At 37.9% G+C, this 24,157-nt stretch overlaps 1 protein-coding gene across 7 annotated transcripts in view; it reads left to right on the top strand.

The window, feature by feature from the left end:
* Positions 1–24,157, top strand: part of Immp2l (inner mitochondrial membrane peptidase subunit 2) — an 833,574-nt gene that overhangs the window by 64,984 nt on the left and 744,433 nt on the right. For 6 of the 7 annotated variants that reach the window (XM_090333043.1, XM_090333044.1, XM_090333041.1 and 3 more), the window contains one exon: positions 13,615–13,751. In XM_090333043.1, the coding sequence (XP_090189169.1) occupies positions 13,617–13,751 (135 nt within the window). In that variant the 5' untranslated portion in view covers positions 13,615–13,616. Of the gene's footprint in view, positions 1–12,903; positions 13,056–13,614; positions 13,752–24,157 lie in introns of those variants that run through there. The other variant, XM_090333042.1, reaches the window with a different exon arrangement.

Raw genomic sequence — 24,157 nt, 5'->3', positions numbered from 1 at the left:
CCTCCTCCTCCCCCTCCTCCTCCTCCTCCTCCCCCTCCGCCTCCTCTCCCTCCCCCTCCTCTTCCTCCTCTTCTTCTTCTTCCTCTTCCTCTTCCTCTTCCTCTTCCTCTTCTTCTTCTTCTTCTTCTTCTTCTTCTTCTTCTTCTTCTTCTTCTTCTTCTCCTTCTCCTTCTCCTTCTCCTTCTCCTTCTTCCTCTTCTTCCTCTTCCTCTTCTTCATCTTCTTCTTCTCTATAAACTTCAACTATGTTCTCCTCCTTCCCTTTCCATTTTTTTCTTTCTTCTTTTCTTCTTAAAATTTAAACTTGTTATATAAAGGTGACATACAGAGGGGTTACAGTTACAAGGGTCAGGTGAAGAGTACATTCCTCTTTTGGACAATGTCACCTTTTCCCTTATACTTTCCCTTCTAGATTTCCTCTCCCATCCCCACACATGTTTCACCTTTCCTTCTTCCTTAAGTTTCTTCTCCTCCTCTTCTTTTGTTTTTCCTCTTCCTCCTTCTCCTCCTCCTCTCTTTATTTCTGTACTGGGTATCAAACACAATAACTACTTTCTAGGCAAATGTTCCACCACTTAAAACTATCTCCTTTGTCCCTTTTGTTTTTTCCATATAGGATTAAAAAAATTTTACTTTCAAGGTGATGAACAGGGTGTTACAGTTACATAAGTAATATAATGAGTACATTTCTCTCTCTTTTTTTTGTGGGTCATGGGCTTGAACTCGGCCTGGGCCTGGGCCTGTCCTAGAGCTCTTCAGCTCAAGGTTATCGCCCTGCCCCTGGGCCTGGGTGTTGTCCCTGAGCTCTTCAGCCCAAGGCTACCACCCTATTACCCTTGAGCTAAGCCCCACTTGCTATTCTAGAGATTAATCTGTTAGTCTCAGGTCCTTTTGTGCCCAGGCTGACTTTGAACCTTGATCCTCAGATCTCAGCCTTCTGTGTGGGTAGGATTACAGTCATGAGCCATCACGCCCAGCTGAGTACATTTCTTTTTAAACACATTACCCCCTCCCTCATTTTCTCCCACTCACCACACCCCACTTCTTTCCCCCCAGCTTATAAAGTTGATTTCCAACATAGTGTCTAGTGAGTATCATGTTAATTCACCCTTTATTTTGCTGTTTCTGTGATTCCCTTTCCTTTCCATGAATCAGATAAGCTTATGTAGATGACAAAGGATACAGAAAACTAAAATAGAAAGAAAAAAATAGAAATAACTACATACACAACATGATAAGAATCTCTTATTTCCAATTCTTGGAGTTTATTTTGATACATTTCATTACATAAGATCCTAAATGGAGCTCCCCTGTGACCCAGCAATCTCACTCCTGGAAATTATATCTCCATTTCAACTAGTAGCTGGGTATGATGGTACAACCTGCTATCCCAATTTATGAAGGAAGCACAATGGCTGGGTATGCTGGTACATGTTAGCCAATATGAAGAGAAGTACAAATGGGAATATCACAGTCCATACTGGCCCCTGACACAAAGAGAGACCTAATCTCAAATATAACCAGCACAATAAGGGCTGGCAGAGTGGTGGTAGAACACCTACTTAGCAAGCCAACCCTAGTAACATGAACAATCACCCCTCTTCCCCCTAAGCTAGCTAGGTACTGGTATAGGTTCCCACCTGTAATCTTAACTACTTAGGAACTCAGTATCTGCAGGATTGTGACTCAAGGCCAGCTCAAAGCCCATCTCCAAAAGCCAGACTGGAGGCATAGCTCAACCACTGAGCAAGCAAATTGGACAAGCAAGAAGCTTGCTGATGTGTAAACCTCAATGTTACCAAAAAACCAAACACAAAAATCCCCAAACATCTGCAGGTATCTTAAACATTGTCTTCTACATGGGCAAATATGCAAAATTGGAAGAAAACATTTATGTGTAGGGAGCAATCTAGATTAAAGACCCGACCCATATGCTGCAATACTCATCAGACACTCATTATAATCCCTGGCTTTTCTGTAGAGCAGACATTTGAGTTTGGAATAGTGCTATGCTCCATCTGCTTCATTCTCTAGGCTACACAATGTGGGCTTCTTTGTAACTCTGGACTCTTAGATATATTTATTTACTTGTTTAACGTATAGTGCCACTTTGGCCTTCATTGCCATTTTATATGTTCATGTATATGTGAAGATGCACTTGTGTTTTTTGAGTTTGAAGGACCTCAGCCATTCATTCCAAATGAATTTTTTGTTATTTTCCCCTGAAATGACATTCGTCTTTTCATCACTGAGGCTGTAACACTGCTGCTTGAGCTCCCTGTGGACCTGCAGCTGTCATACATGGGCTGTAGGCAGCCTTCCAAATCTTCTGACTATAGTTTGGACAGGTTTTATTTTTGACAGACTAATCAGAACCCTAATGTGCTTCCCTGCTGCTGGAGTCTGTCTTTCTAATTTTTATGTTTATTATTTCATAAAGGGTAGTAGCGGTGCTGGGATGGCCCAGTTTGCTAGTTACCTGGTGACCTTCACGTCCATCTTTGTCCTTTTGGGAGCCAGTGGCTTAGATTGTTTTGAGAACACTTCCTATTTTCTATTCCAATCTCAATCAAAGGAAAAGTCATGTTATTAGTCCCTAATTTCTTGATGGGAAATTCAGTTGATCTAATTCACTTTTTTTAATTTTTAATTTTTTTTTTTGCCAGTTCTGAGCTTGGGCTCAGGCCTGGGAACTGTCCTTGGGCTTTCTCAAGGTTAGAGCTCTATCACTTGAGCCACAGCACTACTTCTGGCTTTTATCTATGTATGTGGTACTGAGGAATTGAACCTGGGTCTTCGGCAAGCATCTACCACTAGGCCAAACTCATGGCCCTAATTGACTTTTTTTTTTGTTTAAAAAATTTAATTGCTATTATAAGGGGAATGTAAAGAGGGGTTATAGTTACATAAGTCAGGTAAAGAGTATTTTTTTTTTTTTGGTAGGTCATGGGGCTTGAACTGAGCCTGGATATTGTCCCTGAGCTCTTCAGCTCGAGGCTACCACCATAGCCTTGAGCCAAGCCCCACTTCCCATTTTCTAGAGGTTAATTGGAGATAAGAGTCTCAGGTCCTTTTGTGCCCAGGCTGGCTTTGAACTTTGATCCTCAGATCTCAGTCTCCTGAGATTACAAGTGAGAGCCACTATACCCAATTAAGAGTACATTTCTTTTTGGACAATGTCACCCCTTGTCTTACTGTCTTACAGTTTTTCCCTCCCACTCCAGCCCCAATTGTATAGTTCATTTTCAACAGTGTTCATTGAGTGCTATTGCTGCATTTGTTCACCCTCTGTCCCCACATTTCTGTGCCTTTCCTTATACTTTCAAAAGAGCAGTGTCCTTGGACTTTCTCAAGGCTACAGCTCTACCACTTGAGCCTCAGCACCACTTCCGGCTTTTTTCTATGTATGTGGTACCAAGGAATTGAACCCAAGTCTTCTTGTATGCTAGGTGTGCACTCTATCACTAGGCCAAACTCCTGGCCCACCATGTTCTTTTTTAAAGACATTTTTTGTACTATTCTCTTATGTGACCTTTGTACCATTGTAAGATAGGGCAAGTATCTAAGAACAGAAAGCAATGTTAGATAAGTAGGCCAAAATGTGAATGGTAACACAAGTAAGCAGCGCAAGTGATGGATAGTTCTTCAGAAATTGTGTTACATGGGGTTTCCACATTGCCTTTTATTGTTTACCTTACTTTTTTTTTTAAAGTTGCTATCTTTTTTATTTCATTTATTTATTGTTATTTTGAAGGTGGTATACAAAGGGGTTACAGTTATATAAGTCAATGAAGAGTACATTTCTAATTGAACAATGCTACCCTTTCATTCTCTCACACTTTTTCTCTCTAATCCCCACCCATAAGTTGAGCTCATTTTTCATGTAGTGTCTAGTAAGTATTACTGCTGTATTAGTTCACCTTTTGTCCCACAATTTTTGTTTCCCCAATACCCTCCCCAAAACAGATAAATGAACAAAAAAGAAAAAAGGAAATGAAAACAAAACAGCAACAAAGGAAAAAAAAAACTTGTTTCCACTTCCTAGAGTTCAATAAATGTTATTTTATATGTTCAGTACATGTAGCTATTGTGCTTATCAGATCCAGATGCAGATCAAAGGCCTACCAATACTTCACTGAGTTTCTTTCCTTTATTTATTTATTTTTTTGAAAGTACTGGGTTTTGAATTTAGGGTCTTGAACATGCTGGGTAGATGTTCTACCAATTGAGCTACACCCTCAGCCCAGCTTTCCCCTGGTGCTTTGTTGTTTCTGCAGAGTACAAACACATTACCTTGTTGGAATGTTGAAAATGAACTATAAAACTTGTGAGGGTCTGTGTGGTCAGGAGGGGAAAACTGGTAGCAAACGAGAGAAGAGGTGACATTGTTCAAAGAATGATCTATGTAACTGTAACCCTTCTATATATCACCTTTACAATAAAAATAAAATAAATTGACTACCTTTTTGGACTAGCCTTGTTCTTCTACTCAGGCAAAGGGAAAGGTATGTATAAATGGTGACATTTACATGTTTAGCCATTCCTAAAGCCTCAGGAAGCCTTTATGGATTTTCATGTCCTAGTTGTTTTCTGACAAGTGTCTTATTTTCTACACTTGTTGAAATTGGGTTGCCTTTCAGTGTTTCTCACTTAAAACTGAATCTTAATTTTAACTTACTCTATTACTATTAAGATGTTCATTGGTTTACCAATGGAAAATTATAATTTCCTTCCCTTCCTTCCTCCCTTCCTTCCTTCCTTCCTTCCTCCCTCCCTCCCTCCCTCCCTCCCTCCCTTCCTCCCTCCCTCCCTCCCTCCCTCCCTCCCTCCCTCCCTTCCTTCCTTCCTTCCTTCCTTCCTTCCTTCCTTCCTTCCTTCCTTCCTTCCTTCCTCCTTCTTCCTTCTTTTCTTCCTTCCTTCTTTCTTTTTGCCAATCCTGGGTCTTGAACTCAGGGCCTGGGCTCTGCTCCTGAGCCTGTGCTCAAGGCTAGTGCTTTACCAGTTGAGCCACAGTGCTCAAGTGCTCTACAACTTAAGCCACACTGCATTTCCTGGGTAGTTTATTAGAGATGAGAGTCTCAGGGTCTTTCTTGCCAGGCCTGACTTTGAACTGTGATCCTTAGATCTCAGCTTCCTGAGTTGCTAAGATTATAGGCATGAGCCACCAGGTACCTGAATTATAATTATTATTTTTTTTAATTAAAGATGATGTTGGTTCAAGCCAAAGGACCCTTAAGCTTCATCCGTGTATTAGTTTTGACCTTTATTAAGGAGCTTTTCTAGAACATAACACATGGTTTGTAGTTAACACCATTTTGCTTCCTCTTTAAATTTTTTTTCACTATTTTTCTCAATTCTGAAATCTTTCTTCTTTTTCTTCCATTTTGAGAACTTTCAAGTGAAAATTTCTTTTTTTTTTTTTTGCCAGTCTTGGGTTTGAGCTCAGGGCCTGAGCACTGTCCTTGGACTTTCTCAAGGAGGCTACAGTTCTACCACTTGAGCCTCAGCACCACTTCCGGCTTTTTTTTCTATGTATGTGGTACCATGGAATCGAACCCGGGTCTTCGTGCATGCTAGGCAAGTACTTTAACCACTAGGCCAAACTCCCGGCCCCTCAAGTGAAAATTTCTATGTTAACTAGTTGGAATATAGGGAATTGATGCTCGACTTACATTTGAAAAATTTCCAGTTATCTGTATTATTTACTTACTAAATTTATTTTATTTTTCTTTCCATTTTTTCATAGTTTAATTCCCCCTTGGCATAGCAGGAACTCCAGCAGCTAAGAGAGTGGAGATACGAGAATTTCAGTCCAAGGTTTGTCAGGATAGCAGAGAAATAACTATTTAAAAGCAAAGCAAGAGGGTTGTAGTGTGGCTCTGTTGTTAGAGGGATTGGAGATTTGGATTTCAGTCTCTAGTACTGCCCCTTCCTGCAAAAAAAAAGAAAAGAAAAAGTTTATTGTATGGAGCAGGACTTGAATTTAGGATCTTTTGCATGCTACACACTCTATCACTGAACTATATCCCCAGGTTTCGGTCTGTTTTTATAGCATACTTTGATTTCAATATGGTTTTTGTCTCTAAGCTCATACTAGAATTTAATCCCCATTGTAAGGTATTAAGGAAGTGGATATTGGTGCTTGGAGGTCAATTTTAGGAAGTAATTTGAATTCCATATTGTCATTGTTCCTGACTGAACTCTGATGTCTTTACAAGGTGAGGGAGGATGACTGGAAGATACATACACATTCATGTTCCCTATCTTTTGCCATTTGATACTCTGTGCTACCTCAGATAAGACTCTTAGATTTTTGCCTTTCTAGAACCACAAGCCAACATATTTTGTTGTAGTAATAAAAATGAATGCATAATATATTATCTCATGTTTTATAATATAAAAGAAGCAAAAACTTGTTTGATTTAATCTACGTATTTTTTGGTTTCAGTGGAAGCAAATTTGTTCCAGTTCATCAGTTATTTTTTTTTCCCATGGCTCAGTCTGTTTATAGGGTATTCTGAAAAAAAAATTATTGAAAGAGGTAGGAGAGTGATCGTGTGTTATAATCTTCCTGGAGAGGAGTTGTAGCTTTGTCTATTTGTGTTTTTATTAAATTGTCTAGCATAAAAACACAACTCAAACACAAACTCCAGGCACATATTTCAAGATGATGCTGGCCTATTCTACATCACACAGTCATCCCTAGCTATAACTAGGATTATTCTATATGTAGTCTCTGTACATTTATAGAGTATGACTCATGAATTACATGTCAAATTTTCTTGGGTTTGTGTGCTCATATTGTCGATATTCATAGTTTAATAGTTTCCTCTGTTTAACCTTTTACTTCCTTGAGATCATCTTTTTATAAGGTGCCTTGTTGCTTTCTTTTTACCTTTAAATGTTCCACACCTCACAACTGTTAGTGTTTGTGATTGGGAAGACCTGGGACATATTTATCTACCAGGTTGTTATGGATAAGTGACAAGTAACTTTGGATAAGCTGAAATATAGCCAGACTCAAAAATGGATTTTAGATGAATTCATGCATAATGAAATCACAGTATATTGGTATGGGAAGGAGAGGAGCTGACAGTGGGGGTTGCTATGTGGTTGAGGTCAGCATCATCAAGAATCTTCTATGTATAAGGTGCTGTATGCTAGGTGACAAATACGATTTTAGCCAAATTCAAAAGCTTAGTTTAAAATATTAACTACTTGAGCAATGAGCCAGATGTGCTTAACTACTTAAGAAATAATATCCTCAGAAGCAATGCTTTAATCCTAAGTGTCATGTGTAAGTTGCTAGAAGAACAAGGTGACTGACAAAAAGGATTACGTTTTGCCATGGATGATTCTAAGCTTTCATTATTATAATTATAATAATTATTATTTTTTTTGGCCAGACCTGGGGACTGAACTCAGGGCCTAAGCACTGTCCTTGGGCTTTCCTCAAGGTTAGTACTCTATGACTTGAACCACAATACCAGTTTTGGCTTTTCTATATATGTGGTATTGAGGAATCAAAACCGGGTCTTTGTGCATGATAGGCAAGCACTCTACTACTATGCCAAATTCCTGGCCACCTTCATTATTATTGCTAAAAGAAAAAATAATCAGACATAGCTGAAGTATATGGGTGCTTATTATTTTGGCAATTTTAAACATGTAAAATGTGGATGAGAGGCTCACCCGAACTGTTCTTTGGTAATTTCTGAAGATAAGGAACTGCATTAACTTTACCCAAATGTGAATAACATAGAATTTTCAAGTTTTGATTTTATGTGACTTGATATAGAAATGTACTATTCATTTTCTTTTCCTGCCCTGACTTGGTTGTTCAAGGGACAGTGGCAATGCTGTAAGCGATGAAAATGAGACTGAAAGAACAGACACTTTCAGATTATATTTTTTTAAATGATCATATTGGTAACTTGACTGTTGATAGTCATTTTCTTGCTGTGACAGCATATCTGAGAGAAACAATTTAAAAGGAGAAAGGATTCATTTTGGGTAAGGGTTTCAGTCCATGATCATATGACTAGTTTTGGGGTCAGGGGAATTTGCCTGGGTCTTTCCTGGCCACCCTGGTGAGTGCATGGAATGGGAGTATATAAAAGAGCCCAGAATTGGAAATATGGGAGGCTCAAAATTCTGGGAATGTGAGTTTATTTTTTAAAAAATGTGTGATTGTTTATTGTACTATTTAATTAATCCAGTTCAAGTGTAATTAGTTGTCTTTTACTATTCATTGGGTTTGTTTGTAAATTTATAAGCACATTGCCATTTTTGTAAATGAGGGAAACCAGGCAGCCTGTGTTTTCACTTAGTATAATTTTTTCCAAGATTTTCTATATCCTTATGATGAGGGCAGTGTCATGTTTTCTGATGGGAGAATAGAATTCCATTGTATATACATACCACATTTTCTTGATCAATTCATTTACTGGGGAGAACATCTGGGTTGATTGCATATCTTGGTTACGGTAAATGATGCTGCAGTGAACATGGTTATGTTGGTGGCTTCAGTGCAGTCTGATTTGTGGTCATTGGGTAAATGCCAAGGAGTGGGATTGTTGGGTCATACAGAAGTTCTATGTTTATCTGTTGAGGAACTTTGGTATTGCTTTCCAGAGTGGTTGAGCAAAATACAATTGATGTTAATCCTTTTTTTTCTGTTCTTTGTTTATCTTTTGCTAATGCATGCTATGTTGTACCTGGGATAGCTTTGAATTTTCATATTCAAAAGCAAGAATTCCCAGTTTCTGTCTTGCAGGAATCCATCACTAGTTTGTTAAAGTTCCGGGTATACACAGCTCAAACAGCAAAGAGAACACATTGTTCTTTCCTTTTTGGATCTTGGTGTAAAAGTAACAAATGTTTGAAGTCCCTGAAGTTTCTAAAACCATGTTGGATTCCTTCATAGCGCTAAATGGCTGCATACAAACATTATAGTCAGTTAAATATGTTGATTGCTACCTAAACAGGGAGGGATTTTACTCAGTGTTTTGGTTCTTCTTAGAGTAGTAGAGACTGGATTGAGAAAGTATGAGTTGTATACTGTGATAGGAAAGCTAGTGTTTCATTATAGACCACTAAAGTGTTAGAAATTAAGAGAAGTTTACAAAAGGAATTAGTTATGTCCCTAATCACTAAAAAAGTAACCAGTTAAATTTTTGATATGCTTGCTGTTTTTCTTCATAGTCTACAGCAACAATTACGCGTATGATACATGGTATTTAGCAGTTAAAACTATAACAAAAATATTCCTTTAAAATACTTGCATAGAGGGGCCAGGAGTTTGGCATAGTGGTAGAGTGCTTGCCTAGCATGCAGGAAAAGCCAAGTTCAATTCCTCAATACCACATACATAGAAAAAAGCCAGAAAGGGGGCTGAGGTTCAAGTGGTAGAGCTCTAGCCTTGAGAAAGTCCAAGGACAGTGCTCAGGCCCTGAGCTCAAGCCAGGACTGGCAAAAAACAAAAAAAATACTTGCATAGATGCATATAAATTTACATAGACAATATTATGTTATACCATATATATGTCTTTATATCTTCTGCTCTTACAAACAGTGCTTGCCACTTGATAAATGCTTTCTGAGTTAAACATTAATATAATTAATTTTGCTTCATGGAAAATGAACTTGTTTTGGCTTAAATAACCATGCTGTGTTTTGCCCCTAGTTTTTCACATATGCTCCTCTTTTTGCCTACATTTGGAGGTCTCACCTCCACATTCTATTTCTGAAGGCCTTTTCTGACAGTCTTTAGATGGATGAAATCAGTGCTTGGGTTCTCTTGCTGCAGGGCCAGCACCCTTCTCAGTGTTCACCTCCTCTGAGAAATGTTTCAGGGCAGTTTTCCTTGGCACATGGTATCTCCCTGAGGACACAGAGCACATATGCTTGTTCTCTATAAGAGTAATGAATAGCCTTATACTTAGACTAAATAGAGGTTTGAGGAATTGAATTAGGAACAGTTTTTGTACGTGTGTGATTTGGAATATATTCCCAGGGAATGACAAAATACAAGTGCTTTGACAGATCAAGCATTTCCTTTTGATGTTTTCCTCTCTGATCTCCTTCCCTCCCTCTGCCATTGCCCATTTATTCCCAGATCCTGTCAAATTAACCTCCAAAATGTTTATGTCAGATCTGTCCATTTAAAGCCATTTTCAGTATTTCCCAGGCTAATCTACTATCATCTCTTCTCTTGGACCATGAGAATAATCTATTTTCTCTATGTCCATTTTTGTGCTGTCCAGCCATTCAGTTCCAGTGATCATTTACAAACTTAGTTATGATCATTCGCCTTTTTTTGTGGGGGGGAAGGTCATGGGGCTTGAATTCTGGGCCTGGGCGCTGTCCCTGAGCTCTTGAGCTCAAGGCTACTGCCTACCCATGAGTCCCATTTTCTAGAGATTAATTGGAGATAAGAGTTTCACAGCTTTGTAGTGCCCAGGCTGGCTTTGAACTGTGATCCTCAGATCTCAACCACCTGAGTAGCTAGATTAAGGGTGTGAGCCACTGCACCTGGCGATCATTCACATATGTTAAAAAAATTACATCTCATTTACTATCAAGTTCTCATAAAATTTATGAAGTTTTACCTGCTCTGGCTCTTACCCTTCATGTACCCCCATGAGCTCCCATTTACTCATCATAGCATAGTCATTCCTGATATACAGAGAATTTACCAAGTTGCTACTATCTGGAATACCCTTCCTGACCTTGCAAACCTTCATCTAGGCTTACTCATGTTTTTGTTCAATCTCTTTCAGAGACCTTTGACTTTTCTGTGTCTCTCTCAGAGCAGTTTATATAACCTAACTTATATGTACTTGATTAATCTGATTGATCTTTGTCACTGATTATAAGAATTTATGAAAGCAGAGACAAAGGCTGGGTTTGATCACCACTGTATGAGCTTGTGGCGCCTACCCCTGCTTTGGGAAGGCCCTTAATAAATACTGCTTGTGAGAATGAATGACACAGGATGTGTGTGAATTGGTGCATGATTGAATTTCCCCCAAAGGAGCAAAGACATAGTCCTCTGCCAATCATTTGGCATTGTTTATTTTCTGAACAAGGTTTGTTCTCCAGACACTTTGTTAATTGTGTAAGAGGACAAATTGAAGGTGGCTATATGGAGGCATTCAGGGTGCTAATTTTTCCCTACCTTTCTCTCATTCCCATTTTGAGACAGTAATAAGCCTTGAGAGAGAGAGAGTAATTATTCTGACATTTAAACATCTAACTAGCAGTATTTTCTATTTGCTTGATTACTCAAATCACCTAGGAAGTTAGATCTTAAAGATATGGCTGGGAGTAAGGATCTGCATTTATAATCATGTCAGTTATGACAGGCTTAGGAAACATTGCCCTGGAGTTGTTATCTGGGAGTGATATATGATTTAACATTAGTGTGGGACTCTGAAATAAACTTGATTTCTCCCACTGGTAAGTGAGGAAATAATGTGTACTTTAGAGCTGTATGTAGTAGCTATGTACAGATTTTTTCTATGTACATGAAACAATAATTATTTGCAGATTCAGATATTGCTATCTGTAATCTTTGGAGTTACTCATTTATTTATATTTTGGGAAACCTTAAAAATTAAAATTTTGAGAGTCATACAACCTTTATATTTATTTAAAGCACGATATTTGACTTGCTGAACCTTTAGTTAGAATTATTTTCAGAGAGATTGAGCTAATTAAATCTCATGTTGAGGAAAATTTGTATTTATTTTTTTCATCCTGAAGGTACTGATCCTATAAACATGCCAGAATTATTATTCTTCCATTGCCAAGTCGTGGAGATGAAAACATGCGACCTTTGTAAACAGTCCATTTGAAAAAGTATATTAAATATCTGTGATGATGTATGAAAGGAGTTGATAAACATATTTGGTTCTAAGTGGAAGATGTCATTGATTAGACATAGGTTTGATTTAGGGGCTCCATGTAAAGCTGAATGCATGAATGAAACATGTCTAACAAACTTCCTGTTAGGAGTGCCATGGTTGAAGCTGCTAGTAAAAACGTTTAGCACCTTGGGCCAAAAACATTTCTTGGGTACCAGATGTGAGGACTCTTGAGCAATTTTACTTAAGATTATAGTTTGGCAGATGAGTTGGAATGAAAACCTGTTTTTAAATTGCTTATTTTCTAAAGTTCGTCTGCAGTTACATTTGTTTCAGTTGGTTATATAAGATTACAAGTTTGGGTAAATGTTAGGATCAGTATAATATATGTTGAGACAAAGGACAAGGAGTACCAATACAACAGTGATACTCTCAAGACAATGTGTTGGAAATGAACTTTACAACTTGGGGTGGAAAAGATCCTGAGGGGAGGGAAAGTGGGAGAAAAACATGGGAGGGGGTAACAATGTTCCACAAGAAATGTACTCACTTCCTTACATATGTAGCTGTAACCCCTCTGTACATCACCTTGACCATAAAATTACTTGTTGGGGATGGAGGATTCTTCTGTTTTGTTGCTTTAATATCTTTAGAAAACATTTTAATTTTAAAGCTTAAGATGGCTGCTCCTGTTACTCACTTTTTCCAAGCCAAATCATGATTTGTCAAGCACTATATGTAGAGTCAGAAGACTTGAAGCAAAGAGAGAAACTATTCAGTGTCCTGTGTAAATGGTAGAAAGTTGAAGTTAGGCTCAGATCAATCACCCTTTTCCTTAGTAAATGGAAGAAGTGAAGGTCAGACAGATTCATAAATGATTGGTTTTTTATGGCTTTTCAAGGAAGACACTGTTACAACTCCAGGAATTCTGCTTGCCCCTTTCCACTTTACCTTGCTTAGTCAGTTCCTGGTGTTGTCATAATGCTGGTGGGGAAGGGGATGGATTATAATGTAGTGGTAATGGAACTAGAGGAGCAAGCAGTGATCCAGCCAGCAGAACATCACCATCATGGCATGTCATAAACCAGACATTGTCAGTGTGCACGCTGATCATGTAGGAGTTCTTGAGTCAGTGCTCAAGAAAAGGAAGCCAGGGGAATGGATAACAGAAAACTTTGGTGGGCAGAGGTAACAGTACCATTACATTGCGTTTTTTTTTTTTTTTTTTTTTGTAATAAAATAGGAAAAGGTGAAGACATGGTTTTGGTAAGGGCACACAGTAGAAGGGCTGGTATTGTTTTCAGCTAGGTAGGCACATGCCCTACCAAAATATCTCTTAGGGGGCCTGACTCTATGCATCTCTACCATAATGTAAGCAATAGGAAAAGATTTACTTTTAGAATTTGTGTTGGTACATTGATAAATTTCCACTGAAGTTGCCTAGTAGGCTTGAGCTACTAAAAAGAGTTAATGTGAACTAATCTGTTTACCTTTGGGACTCTAAGTAAAATGTTATTCTAATGATTATAGAGCTGAATGGTAAATATATTGGGAAACAAGGTTTCCATTTTCTGTTCCATTTATTTGTTTACTTATTTAGTCCTGAGGATCAAATCAGGGCCATGTGTATGCTAACCACACGGTTTACCACTGAGCTGGCACCCTGTCCAACTCTTATTTTTCCTGTGTGTGTACACTTCTCTCCTTTCTTGAGGCTAATTTCTCCTTTTTGTCTTTGTTTATCTAGGTATGGCACAGGCGCAAGGATGGGGGAAGAGATACTTCAAGGCCTTTTATAAAGGCTTCTTTGTGGCTGTGCCTGTAGCAGTGACTTTCTTGGATCGGGTTGCCTGTGTGGCAAGAGTGGAAGGAGCATCCATGCAGGTGAAAATGAATTCATTTTTATTCTTTAAAGCACATGGTGCGTTGCTTCTCAAGCACTTGCATTGAGAGTGCTCATTTTTTTCTGTACTGGGAATGGGGAAGTTTTACAGGGCTTTGAACTCAAATTTCACTTTATTAAATTCATTCCCTCCTACCCTCTCTTTGGACAGAGCTTTACTATGTAGCTGATACTAGACTTCAAGTTGCTATTACCAGGATGACCACAAGCTCTGTATATTCCTACCTCTAACTCCTGAGTGCTAGGATTAATTGGCATGCTTCATTATGCCCAATCCTACACTTCTTTATAAGGCCTTAAATATTGTGCTAGTATAATTGGAGCAGAGATGAATAGCTGTAGCCATCAAGTAGTTTTCTGAGTTTGTAGCTGGATTTTTTTTTCCCCTGAGAATTGTAAATGGAGACTAAAATTTTCTAAATGATGCCATCTTCTGCAAAGGAATCCTTTTAGGATCCTATGTTATTGATTTGTCCTGTTCTTTCTGAGAACCAAAATGATTGAAGGGGAGAGAAATTCTTAGTGAAAGGGACAGGAGGCAGTGATCTAAGCTTTTTTTCTGCTTTGAATCTGCACATGCACAATTTTTTTTTGTTTGTTTGCAGTATTCCTGGATCCCTTATCCCTAAGAAGTCAAATTTATTTTCCTCGTAAATACCAGGAATATATATTATCTAGAATTCCCTTGCCTACTGATTATAGGAAAATCAGTTGAATTAACGGGTATACAAAGGGATTTATTGAAAGGCTTACTATGTTCCTATAAGGAAGGCAGACTGTGACAGTTATCAGAGACAACAACTTAAATACTACCGGGATGTACAGTTTTCTCTTCTAAGTTGTGCTGGAGCTTGCATCTTGGCAAAGATCTCTCAGACCAGCTTTCTCTGCATGGCAGGGAACATGGATGCTGACAACTTTCATGTCGTAACATGCACAGTGTCCTTATAACCTGAGGGAAGAGTTTGAAAAATCCAAGAGAAGTGACAAGGGCACATTTGGGATGTTCACTGACAGAGAAAAGAACAGGCATTTTTATCAGTTAGTTGGATTAGTCTGAGGTTTGGTATTTCTTTGTTGTTGTTGTTATTTATGGTATCAAAATGGTATTTTAACTGAATTGCATTCTCATTGTTTAAGGAGATTCCCTCCTCCCCATGTAAGATTAAATCAGCAGAGTACAGATACAATCATTTGGTCCTTGGAGATGTAATGGTGTCTTCTCTTAGTGGAATTTTCTTTCAAAGACATATGGGGTTAAATAAAGGGCATCCAATTTCCATACACTGTTGACAAGGGAGGAGAGACTCTTGGTGGCTAGCAGGTTGTGGATAAGGGTATGTGAATTTTGTCTCTTGTCCCCATTAGGGTTTTTTTTCTACTCTAGAAGGACTATGATGGTTTCGACCTGGATCACATGCTCTTATCTTTACAGATAGACAGATCAACTTGGCTATCAGGCTCCAGGTACTATGATTGGTCTAGCTTTTACCATGTATAGGCCCCTACCTCTGTCAAAGTTGAATGATCAGTGAGAAAATGAGAATATCTGTTTCAACTGCATTATTCTGTGAGAACTGGGGGTGAAGTTCTGGTGATATTTCCCAAATGAAAGGATACTTTTATTCATGGAATGGATATTCTTAAAAGAAAGTGTATAGTTGTTATGGTTAGGTTTATATTTTCTGAATTTGACACTGAGAAAATTATTTCTTTTATGGTTTCATTAGGTACTATAAGTTACATGTGAAATTATTTAAAAGGAGATTAATGAAATAGAATTTGAAGAGTAACTAGTAACACTTTAGTATATTTGAAAATATCATTGAGATATATAGCTTTGATGGACTGTACAAGTTTAGACCAGAGGATTTTGTCCAACTTTTGAATAGTGGAGTAAATTATTGTCTTTAAATTGTTCCAGTTGAGCCAGGTTCCAAAGGCTCATGACTGTAATCCTAGCTACTCTGGAGGCTGAGATCTGAGAATATTTAAAGCCAGTCTGAGCAGACAAATCTGCAAGACTTATCTCTAGTTAATCAGAAAAAAGAAAAGCTGAAAGTAGAGCATAGCTTGACTGACTGAGCCCCAGCTCTGGGAAGAAAACTCCAACTCCAGTATTTGTTGTTGTGAAGAGGAATACTCTCTGTAACAGTTAAGGTTGTCATGTACCACGGCTTAGAAGCATCAGAAATAATTCTTTACTTTTTGACCACTACTCAGTGGTTCTTCGCTTAGGTTATTTGGGTTTTCCAGTACCAATTTACAACTCATTAAGTATCTAAGTAGAAGAATGGGATGATCAAACATTGGGAGTCTCAGCTGAAGGTAAGTCATACATGAAACAAAGTTTTAATGATACAAGGATTAATTCAATGGAAAATAGTATTCAGTCTATGAAACACTGGATTTTTGAATAAAGCTATATAGGTGCAGCCATTTCACTGGATGAGCTCTCTCCCCTTTTCAATGCTCTGCACACAATGAATACTGGCACAAATTGCTGGTTAATGATTATTCATATTGACCTATTCCCCTCTGGTGCACATGAATCATTTCTACCAGTTGTTGAAAGGTTACCTATGAAAGTAGATGCACTTTTTTTTTTTTTTACTAGAAGCACCATATTACACGACATTAATTTAATTCAGGAAATGAAGACTGATATTGCATACAGTTGAAACTACAGAGGGAATTTATGTAGGTGGAATGCAATTATTCAAATTAGAACTTCAATGGCTTACAGAGGCTTTTAGAGTAAAAGGGTGCCCTAGGAATAGTTTAATGACCTCACACCAAAGTTTTAGATTTTATTTGAATGAGAATGCCTGCAGCAGGGTCACTGGATCTGATAGAAAGTGTATGCTTTCTGCATTTAAAATTGAGATTTAAGACTTTATGAAGCAAGTGAAAGGCATAATTTTAAAGTGCCATTATCTTATTATTGTTGCAGTGGTGATGTGTTTCTTTTTAATGTAGTGTACTATTTCCCATTTTGCACAGCCAAAGGAAAAATATTTGAAAATATCACTGTATTATACTATCTCTGTAACTCAGACTTTTGATATATTTATGTAACATACATTTAAAAAATTAGGGACTATGAGGGAAAATAGAATTTATTCCACATTTGGGGTTATTTGTTCATGAACATTATGTTCATTGGTTTAAAATTGTCTTAAATTCAACTGCCTATGTATAAGACTAAAGAAACTGGTTTGTAATAAACCTCTTATACTCCTACCTTGCTCTCTGTAGCCATTACCTTGTTTCCTACTGAGTTTAAAATTAAAAGTTCTGTCAAAAAGGTAAACAAAGAGGCTCTTTTTCTTTTTCAACCTCTGTTTTTAAATTTTTAAGTAGTCTTAATACTCACTACTCATTGTTGACTGTAACTGTTATTTTGACATCCCTAGAAGCTTCATATAGACTCTCAAGGAAAGAGGTCTATTGTGATTTATACACCAGCATTTAAGGTACGGTTAGGGAGTTTTATATTGCCTGCTGAATTTGCACTTCCGAGATGCTGGGAAGCACCTGGCACACATTGCCTTCTGTGCTGACTCCTTCATGTTCTGGCTTCCCTTAGTCTGCTGAGGCCAACTTCGAAGGAAGCCAGGATTTAGTGCTGCATGGGTTTACTTGTGTGATTTCCTTCCAAATTACCTTTGGTGCTGAAATCTCACTGGAGGATTTCACCCCTTAGGATGTTAGAGGCTTTTATGTAGTTGTGTAACCTATCATTAGCAGATTATTCAGATAGATTAGTTTGTATTTATAGCAACAAACATATGCTATCCCGAAACAGTTGGTGAGTAATAACTTTATAATGTTCCTTCCTGGATTTTTTTTCTCCACTTCTCATGAGAGTAACTATATGCTTCTGTTTCATACAGCTAGGGTTATATCTTTTATTTAAACACTGGGTTTATTACAGCTTTAAAAAAATGTCATCAAGGGGTGTCGATGTTCAAGAAGTAAAGTACCCACTACCTGGTGAATGTAACTGTAAACCCTCTATACATCATCCAGATACTAAGGAAGCTAAAGTAAGAAGGAAGATCATGATTTTGAAACTACCTTTGAGTACATTGCAAGATCTATCCCCCATAAAGTGGTCATGTGAAGAAGTAAACAAGACAAATAAAATGAGATAATTTGAAGTTGTTTTAGATTAACACAAGTTATGAGTAGCATGGAGAACTCCTTGAGGTTTTCTACCCAGATATATCAATGTTCAACATTTTGCCACATTTATTTTCTCTCTTCTCTTTGTGGATTTGCCTCCCTTCCACCTTCCTTCCCTCTCTTTCTGTATCTTTTTCTCTATATGTACATATTGTATATATGCAGATAGGTGCATATATATATAAATACATAAATGTACATCTCTGTATGTAATGCAAACATTTCCAGTTGTTCTTTGTTTGTTGTAGTTTGAATGTATTATGCTCCTTTCTCACTTAATATTTCTATGCAGTCTTCCTAGGGCTGCACATTTATGCTTGCTTTTACAAAGGCCACCGAGCTATATGTTTTTTAGCCTTGAGAGTAATCCCCACTCCCATTCAGAAAGGCAGACCAGGGTTACCAGTTTAGAACTAGTTAATTTGAATAATTCCTTCTCCCCCTCCCACTTCCTTCATCCCTTCTTCTCTACTTTCCTCTCTTCCTTCTTTTATTCCTTTCTCTCTCCCTCTCTTCCTCCCTCTCTCCCTCCTATTCTGCCTTTGGTAGTACTAGGATTTGAACTAGGGGCCTAACATTTGGTAATATGGTGCTCTACCATTTGAGCCATGCTTTAGATAACTTTTTAAGTGGTTATTTTGGAGATAGAATCTTTTTTTATTCCTTTTTTTAATTGTTGGGTAATTGTATAGAGGGGTTATGGTTACATTTGTCAGGTATTATATGCATTATTTCTCACACATTGATACCCCTTCTCATGTTTTTGTCCCCATTTCCTTTTCCTCACCCCCTCCCAATCTTGTTTTCCGCCTAATAACCTTTTCTGGCTAGACTGGTCTTGCACTGTTATCCTCTAGATCTAAGCCTCCTGAGCAAATAGGACTGTAGGCAATTTTGAATAGTTTTTGAGCAGTAGTTACTAATTGCCTAATAGCTGGCCTTGTGAATTGTGAATCTTGTTTCTTGAACTATACTGCCAGAATGACAGAGCATATCTGAGGACTTATTTATTTGTATAGCATAGGTATGCTTCTGAAGATGTCGAAACATCGTGATACATTGCTATGTTGGTTAGCTTTGTGATTGATATACCTGATGGACTTGGGTCTATGGCTCACTGCTGAGGTCCATATTTGGAGAGTAATATAATGTATATTATCTAGCTTGGGAAAAGACCAAAATGCATGATTCTAAATTTTCTACCCAGTGCTTATAGCTTTCATGTGATTGTAAAACAGAGAAATTCCAGATGATGCTATTGTAAACACAGCACTTCTGAGTGTATGTACAGTGCAGCAGAGGCTCTGTTTGAGCACACTGATGCCCCAGGACATCTTAGATGCATAAGATTAAAAGAACCTGGGTTTCTGAACGACTGTGTAGAGTCAGTACACTATTGTGTCAGGACATTGAGCTTTTGGGATTCTTTTCATAGGCGCTTAGGCTACCTTGACTGTGTAACAAGACATTACTAAATTTGCTCTTCTGCTTTTTCTTATCTTTGTTCCCTTTAAGGCTATCCACAAGTTCTTTTTTTTTTGTAGCTTTTCTTAATTCTGTCATTCACATATCTGAAATCCTACAGTATTGTAAGTTTAACTTAAGATTGTACCTTCTTTTCTATTATCCTCTAGATATTTCATAGATTAATGCTAAACCTATTTTGTTAGCTTGTTAAAAGAAAGGGATCATATTCCTCTCACCTAACCATTCACAAAGATGCTGAATAAATGCATATTAAATTTGTTCTTTGAAGCATTAAAGTACCTGAATAATTAAACTTCGCAGAGATATGATAAAATAGAAGTATCATTGTTAATTTTTTCTTAGATTCTGAGGGCGTTTATGCACTATTCTCTTGAAAACTTTTTATCTTAGTGATGAACCCATCACTTTTTTTATGGCAGACATTTCAACCCTCTATGACTCATAACAATGAATACATTTTTGCATTATACACACATATGCACAACTGAAACAAAAGTTCCATCTAACAACACTTTATCCACAATTATCACCATTATGTGTGATGCCCTCTGATATTTTCAGTTCTGGTTGCAACCCGTTAAATTGATTCTATGACTCACTCATTGGTCATGACCTGCAGTTTAAAAATGCTGCTTTATTGCTGGAGGGAGGCATGAAAGGTTGAAGGAGCTCAAATTGAGCTATAACTAGGGGAGTGGAGCATGTTAGCTTTTGATTCTATAATTTTACATGTGGGCTTACCACAGGGCTTCAAGCAATATGTTCAATATGAGGCATATGGAGGCCATTTCTTCTTTGTGTAACAAATTCTTTTTTCAGTCAATGCATTCCTTGGGCCTGTTTTTATCAACATCATTGGCAGGAGGGTATGTATTAATTAAGATTCATGATTGCCATTCAATATCTGTAAACTTAAAACCATATTCTTTTTTTTATTGTAATTAGTAAAAGGGTTACATGATATTTGCCAGATAGAAGGTGCATTAATTCACATACATTGATACCCTTATACCCTTTCACATGTCTTGGTACCCGTTTCCCTCCCCCCCTACACCCCCCACCCGTCTTGGTTTTCCCCCCTTCCCTATCAAATTTCAAATATCCAAATACAAATAAATTCAATATATCAGATAACAAAGTGAGAAACTATACCAATATGAGATAACCAAGGGACAGCAAAGGAGATTAGAGACAACATAGTACATTATCCTGGATAGTTCACTATCCTGGAGGTCCTTTCAATTAGTTTCACATTATTTAAAACCATATTCTTAATACTTCAACTATTTATGTAACAAATTATATAAATACTAAAGGTTAGAAATGGCACTGTGGCTCAAGTGGCGAGTGTTCATCTTGAGCACAAGGAAGCTCAGGGACAGTGCCCAAAGTTCAAGCCCCAGGACCAACAAACAAGAACAAAACAACAACAACAACACCACCCCAAAAAGCTTTGAAATCGGTTTCCAGGTATCAGGGGAAGGCATATTGTTGAAAGGATTTGCTAGATTTATACCTGCTTTTAGATGAATAATTCTAATTGCCTTACTTTTTAAAAAGTATACATTTTATTCCTCATACTTTGTCTGTTATTCAGCATATATTTTTGCTAATGTTCTATCTCTAGTCTTTCACACAATGCTTACATCAACTTACAATAAATTTCTTACCATTTTTAAAAATTTATTTTTATTTCTCTGTAGTTCTTATTTTCCATAGTCTATTACCTGATCATTTTAGTTTTATTTTTGCGGTCTTATAGTTTCCCCTCCTATCCCCACCTACATGTTGTATAATTCATACAGTATATTATCTACTGAGTACCACCACTGCATTCTTCACCTTTATCTCTCCATATCTCCTTACTTCCCCAAGAAACAAGAAAAAAACCCCAAAGGGCAAGATAATGCCTTTCCACCTACAACAGCAAAAATCAAAACAAAACAAAACAAATACATCCTTCTTTTTTTGCATTTCCCAACACACTTTTTTTTTTTTCCCTTTTCCACCTCTAGTCCTGGGACTTGAACTGAGGACCTGGCACTGTCTTTGAGCTTTCTCAAAGCTTGCACTCTACCACAGCACCACGTCTTGCCTTTACTGAATATGTGGTACCAAGGAATCAAATCCAGGATTTCATGCATACTAGGCAAGCACATTCCCAGCCCCTTCTTTGCTATTCTTATCTCTTCTTTGGAGAAGTCTCTCCTTAGCTCCATTGCCCATTTACTGACTGGTTTATTAGTTTTGGGAGGGGTTAATTTCTTTATATATTTTGGATATTAGTCCTTTGTTGGATGTGTTGCTGGTAAAGATCTCCCAGTCTGTTGGCTGTCTTTCTAGTTTAGTAACTATGTCCTTTGCTGTACAGAAAGTTTTTATTTTGATGTAATTCCATTTGTCAAGTCTCTCTCCTATCAAAAAGTTTCCTCCTGTGCTTATAAGTTCTAGTGTTTCTCCTACTGTCTCTCACAGTAATTTCAAAGTTTCAAGTTTGATGTTGAGGTCTTTGACAACTTGGGAGTTGATATTAGTGCATGGTAACAAACACAGATCCTCTTTTGGTTTCTGCATAAGGATCCATGTCTGGCTGTTCTTTTTTTTTTTTTTTTTTTGCCAGTCCTGGGCTTGAGCTCAGGGCCTGAGCACTGTCCTTGGACTTTCTCAAGGCTAGAGCTCTACCACTTGAGCCTCAGCACCTCTTCTGGCTTGTTTCTATGTATGTGGTACCCGGGCCTTCGTGCATGCTAGGCAAGCACTTTAACCACTAGGCCAAACTCCCTGCCCCCATGGCTGTTCTTTTAAGACATAGTTTTGTGTAGTCGTCCTTCTTGGACATCCAGGTGGTGGGTAAGATGGCAACGGAGCCCACAAGTAATCCCAGGAACACAGACTCCCGAGACCGAGAGGTCACAGCCACGTCATCAAGTAGGGACAGCTGTCAGCCAATGGTGTCCTGAGACACGCCCCACTTGCTCCAGGTGGGTGGGGCCAGGGGGCCCTTTGGCTCCTGACTGCTTCCATCACTGAGTGCATAAGTGCTAAGGGGCAAATAGCAAGCAGCAGAGTTTCCCCCACAGTTTTGGATTAGTTGGTTAAAGATAGAGATGTCTGAAGAAAAGTTAGTGAGGTGATATCATATTCAAAACCTAGTTGGTTTTGGGAAGGCTGAAGAAGTGATGTTGATAGAAGAAGTTAAAGAGTTGTTGATAGAGCCCGGACAAATGACAGGTATCTGCTAGTGGAAATAAAGGTAGGAAGGAAGCTGCTAGTCAAGACTTGATGGTGGTGAATTGTGTTGAGATAACTTCCTGTTATCTGCAGGAACTTGGAAATAGAATACATACACAATGAACTGTAATTTGCTGAGGAGCAAGATTTCTAGGCAGAGTGTTGCAAGTGACAGCTGCCTTTTCCCCCACAGTTGTCTTCTTGTAATTTCGTATAAATTACAGAAAGAAGGACACGAGCTTAAGGCAGAAATGAGAAGCATAAGATGCCCAAGATTTTCTAGTCTAGAAAAAAAAAACTAATTTTTATTTCTAGTGTCTATCAGGGAAGATTCTCAAAGTAAGAAAGGGCTTAGGGTAAAGATCAAATCTGGACTGAAAGACTCTACTAAGATCTCAAAAAGATTTGAAATGGAACTTAATAAATCCGTTCAGTTAGATGAAATTGTGACTCTTAAGGACTTTCTGCCACTGTAGCCCTTGACACAGTTGCAGTGAAGATCTCTTTTGGAAACACATGTTTGTAGTGTGTGTCTGTGTGTCTGTGTATCTGTATGTGCTCATGGGTGCCAGGCAAGGGGAAAGTAGGTAGAACTTCAGATTAATGAGCAGTCTAAAGGTCTAAAGGAGTCAGATTAACTTGTAAAGGCTTGCTCAGTTTTTGTCTTTTTTATATTTATATATTTCTAGTTCTGGGCCTTGAACTCAAGGTCTGAGCACTGTCCTTGGGCTTTCTCAAGGCTAGAGCTCTACCACTTGAGCCATAGCACCATTTCTGGCTTTTTGTATGTATGTGATACCGAGGAATGGCACCCTGGTTTTCGTGCATGCTAAGCAAATACTCTTTCACTAGGCCTAACTCCCAGCCACTGTTTTTCTTTTTTTTAAAAAAGAAACACAGAAACAGAAACAGTAGGTCAAAGGTCTAACTAATTCAGCAGTGATACTCACTAGACACTTAAGCTCAAAATGAACTTTAGAACCTATTGAAGAGAGGGATTGGGATGGAAAAACTGGAGGAAACAAGGGAAGAGGTGACACTGTTCAAAAAGGAATGTACTCATTACGTGGCTTACATAACTGTAACATCTTTGTACATCATCTTTACAATAAAAAATAAAAAAGTAAATACAGGTATGTAGAACTCTCATTCTTTTGGGGGTTCAGGCATTTTTGGAAAGATTAAGAATGGCTGGAAGACAGTAAAAGCCTAGAAAGCTCTCAGTGAGAGAACAACATGTGAATTCATTTATTAGAGAAATGTAAAAGAAAAGTAAAAGCAGTATGTGAATATAGGAATTGCCAAATCTTAATTGATGGCATTAATTAAAAAATGTTTTCTTCTCATTCAACCACTATGAAAAGCAGTATGGCAGTTCCTGAAAAGGGTAAACATAGATCTCCCCTATAACCCGGTAGTTCCATGACTTGGCATTTACCTAATGGTCCAGAAAGTAAAGTCACTAACACAATGATGTTCA

The sequence above is a fragment of the Megascapheus bottae genome, chromosome 5 (genome assembly GCF_031878675.1).
Source record: "Megascapheus bottae isolate mThoBot1 chromosome 5, mThoBot2.hap1, whole genome shotgun sequence".
In the NCBI taxonomy this organism is placed as follows: Eukaryota; Metazoa; Chordata; class Mammalia; order Rodentia; family Geomyidae; genus Megascapheus; species Megascapheus bottae.
This window is presented reverse-complemented; position numbering and strand designations above follow the sequence as displayed.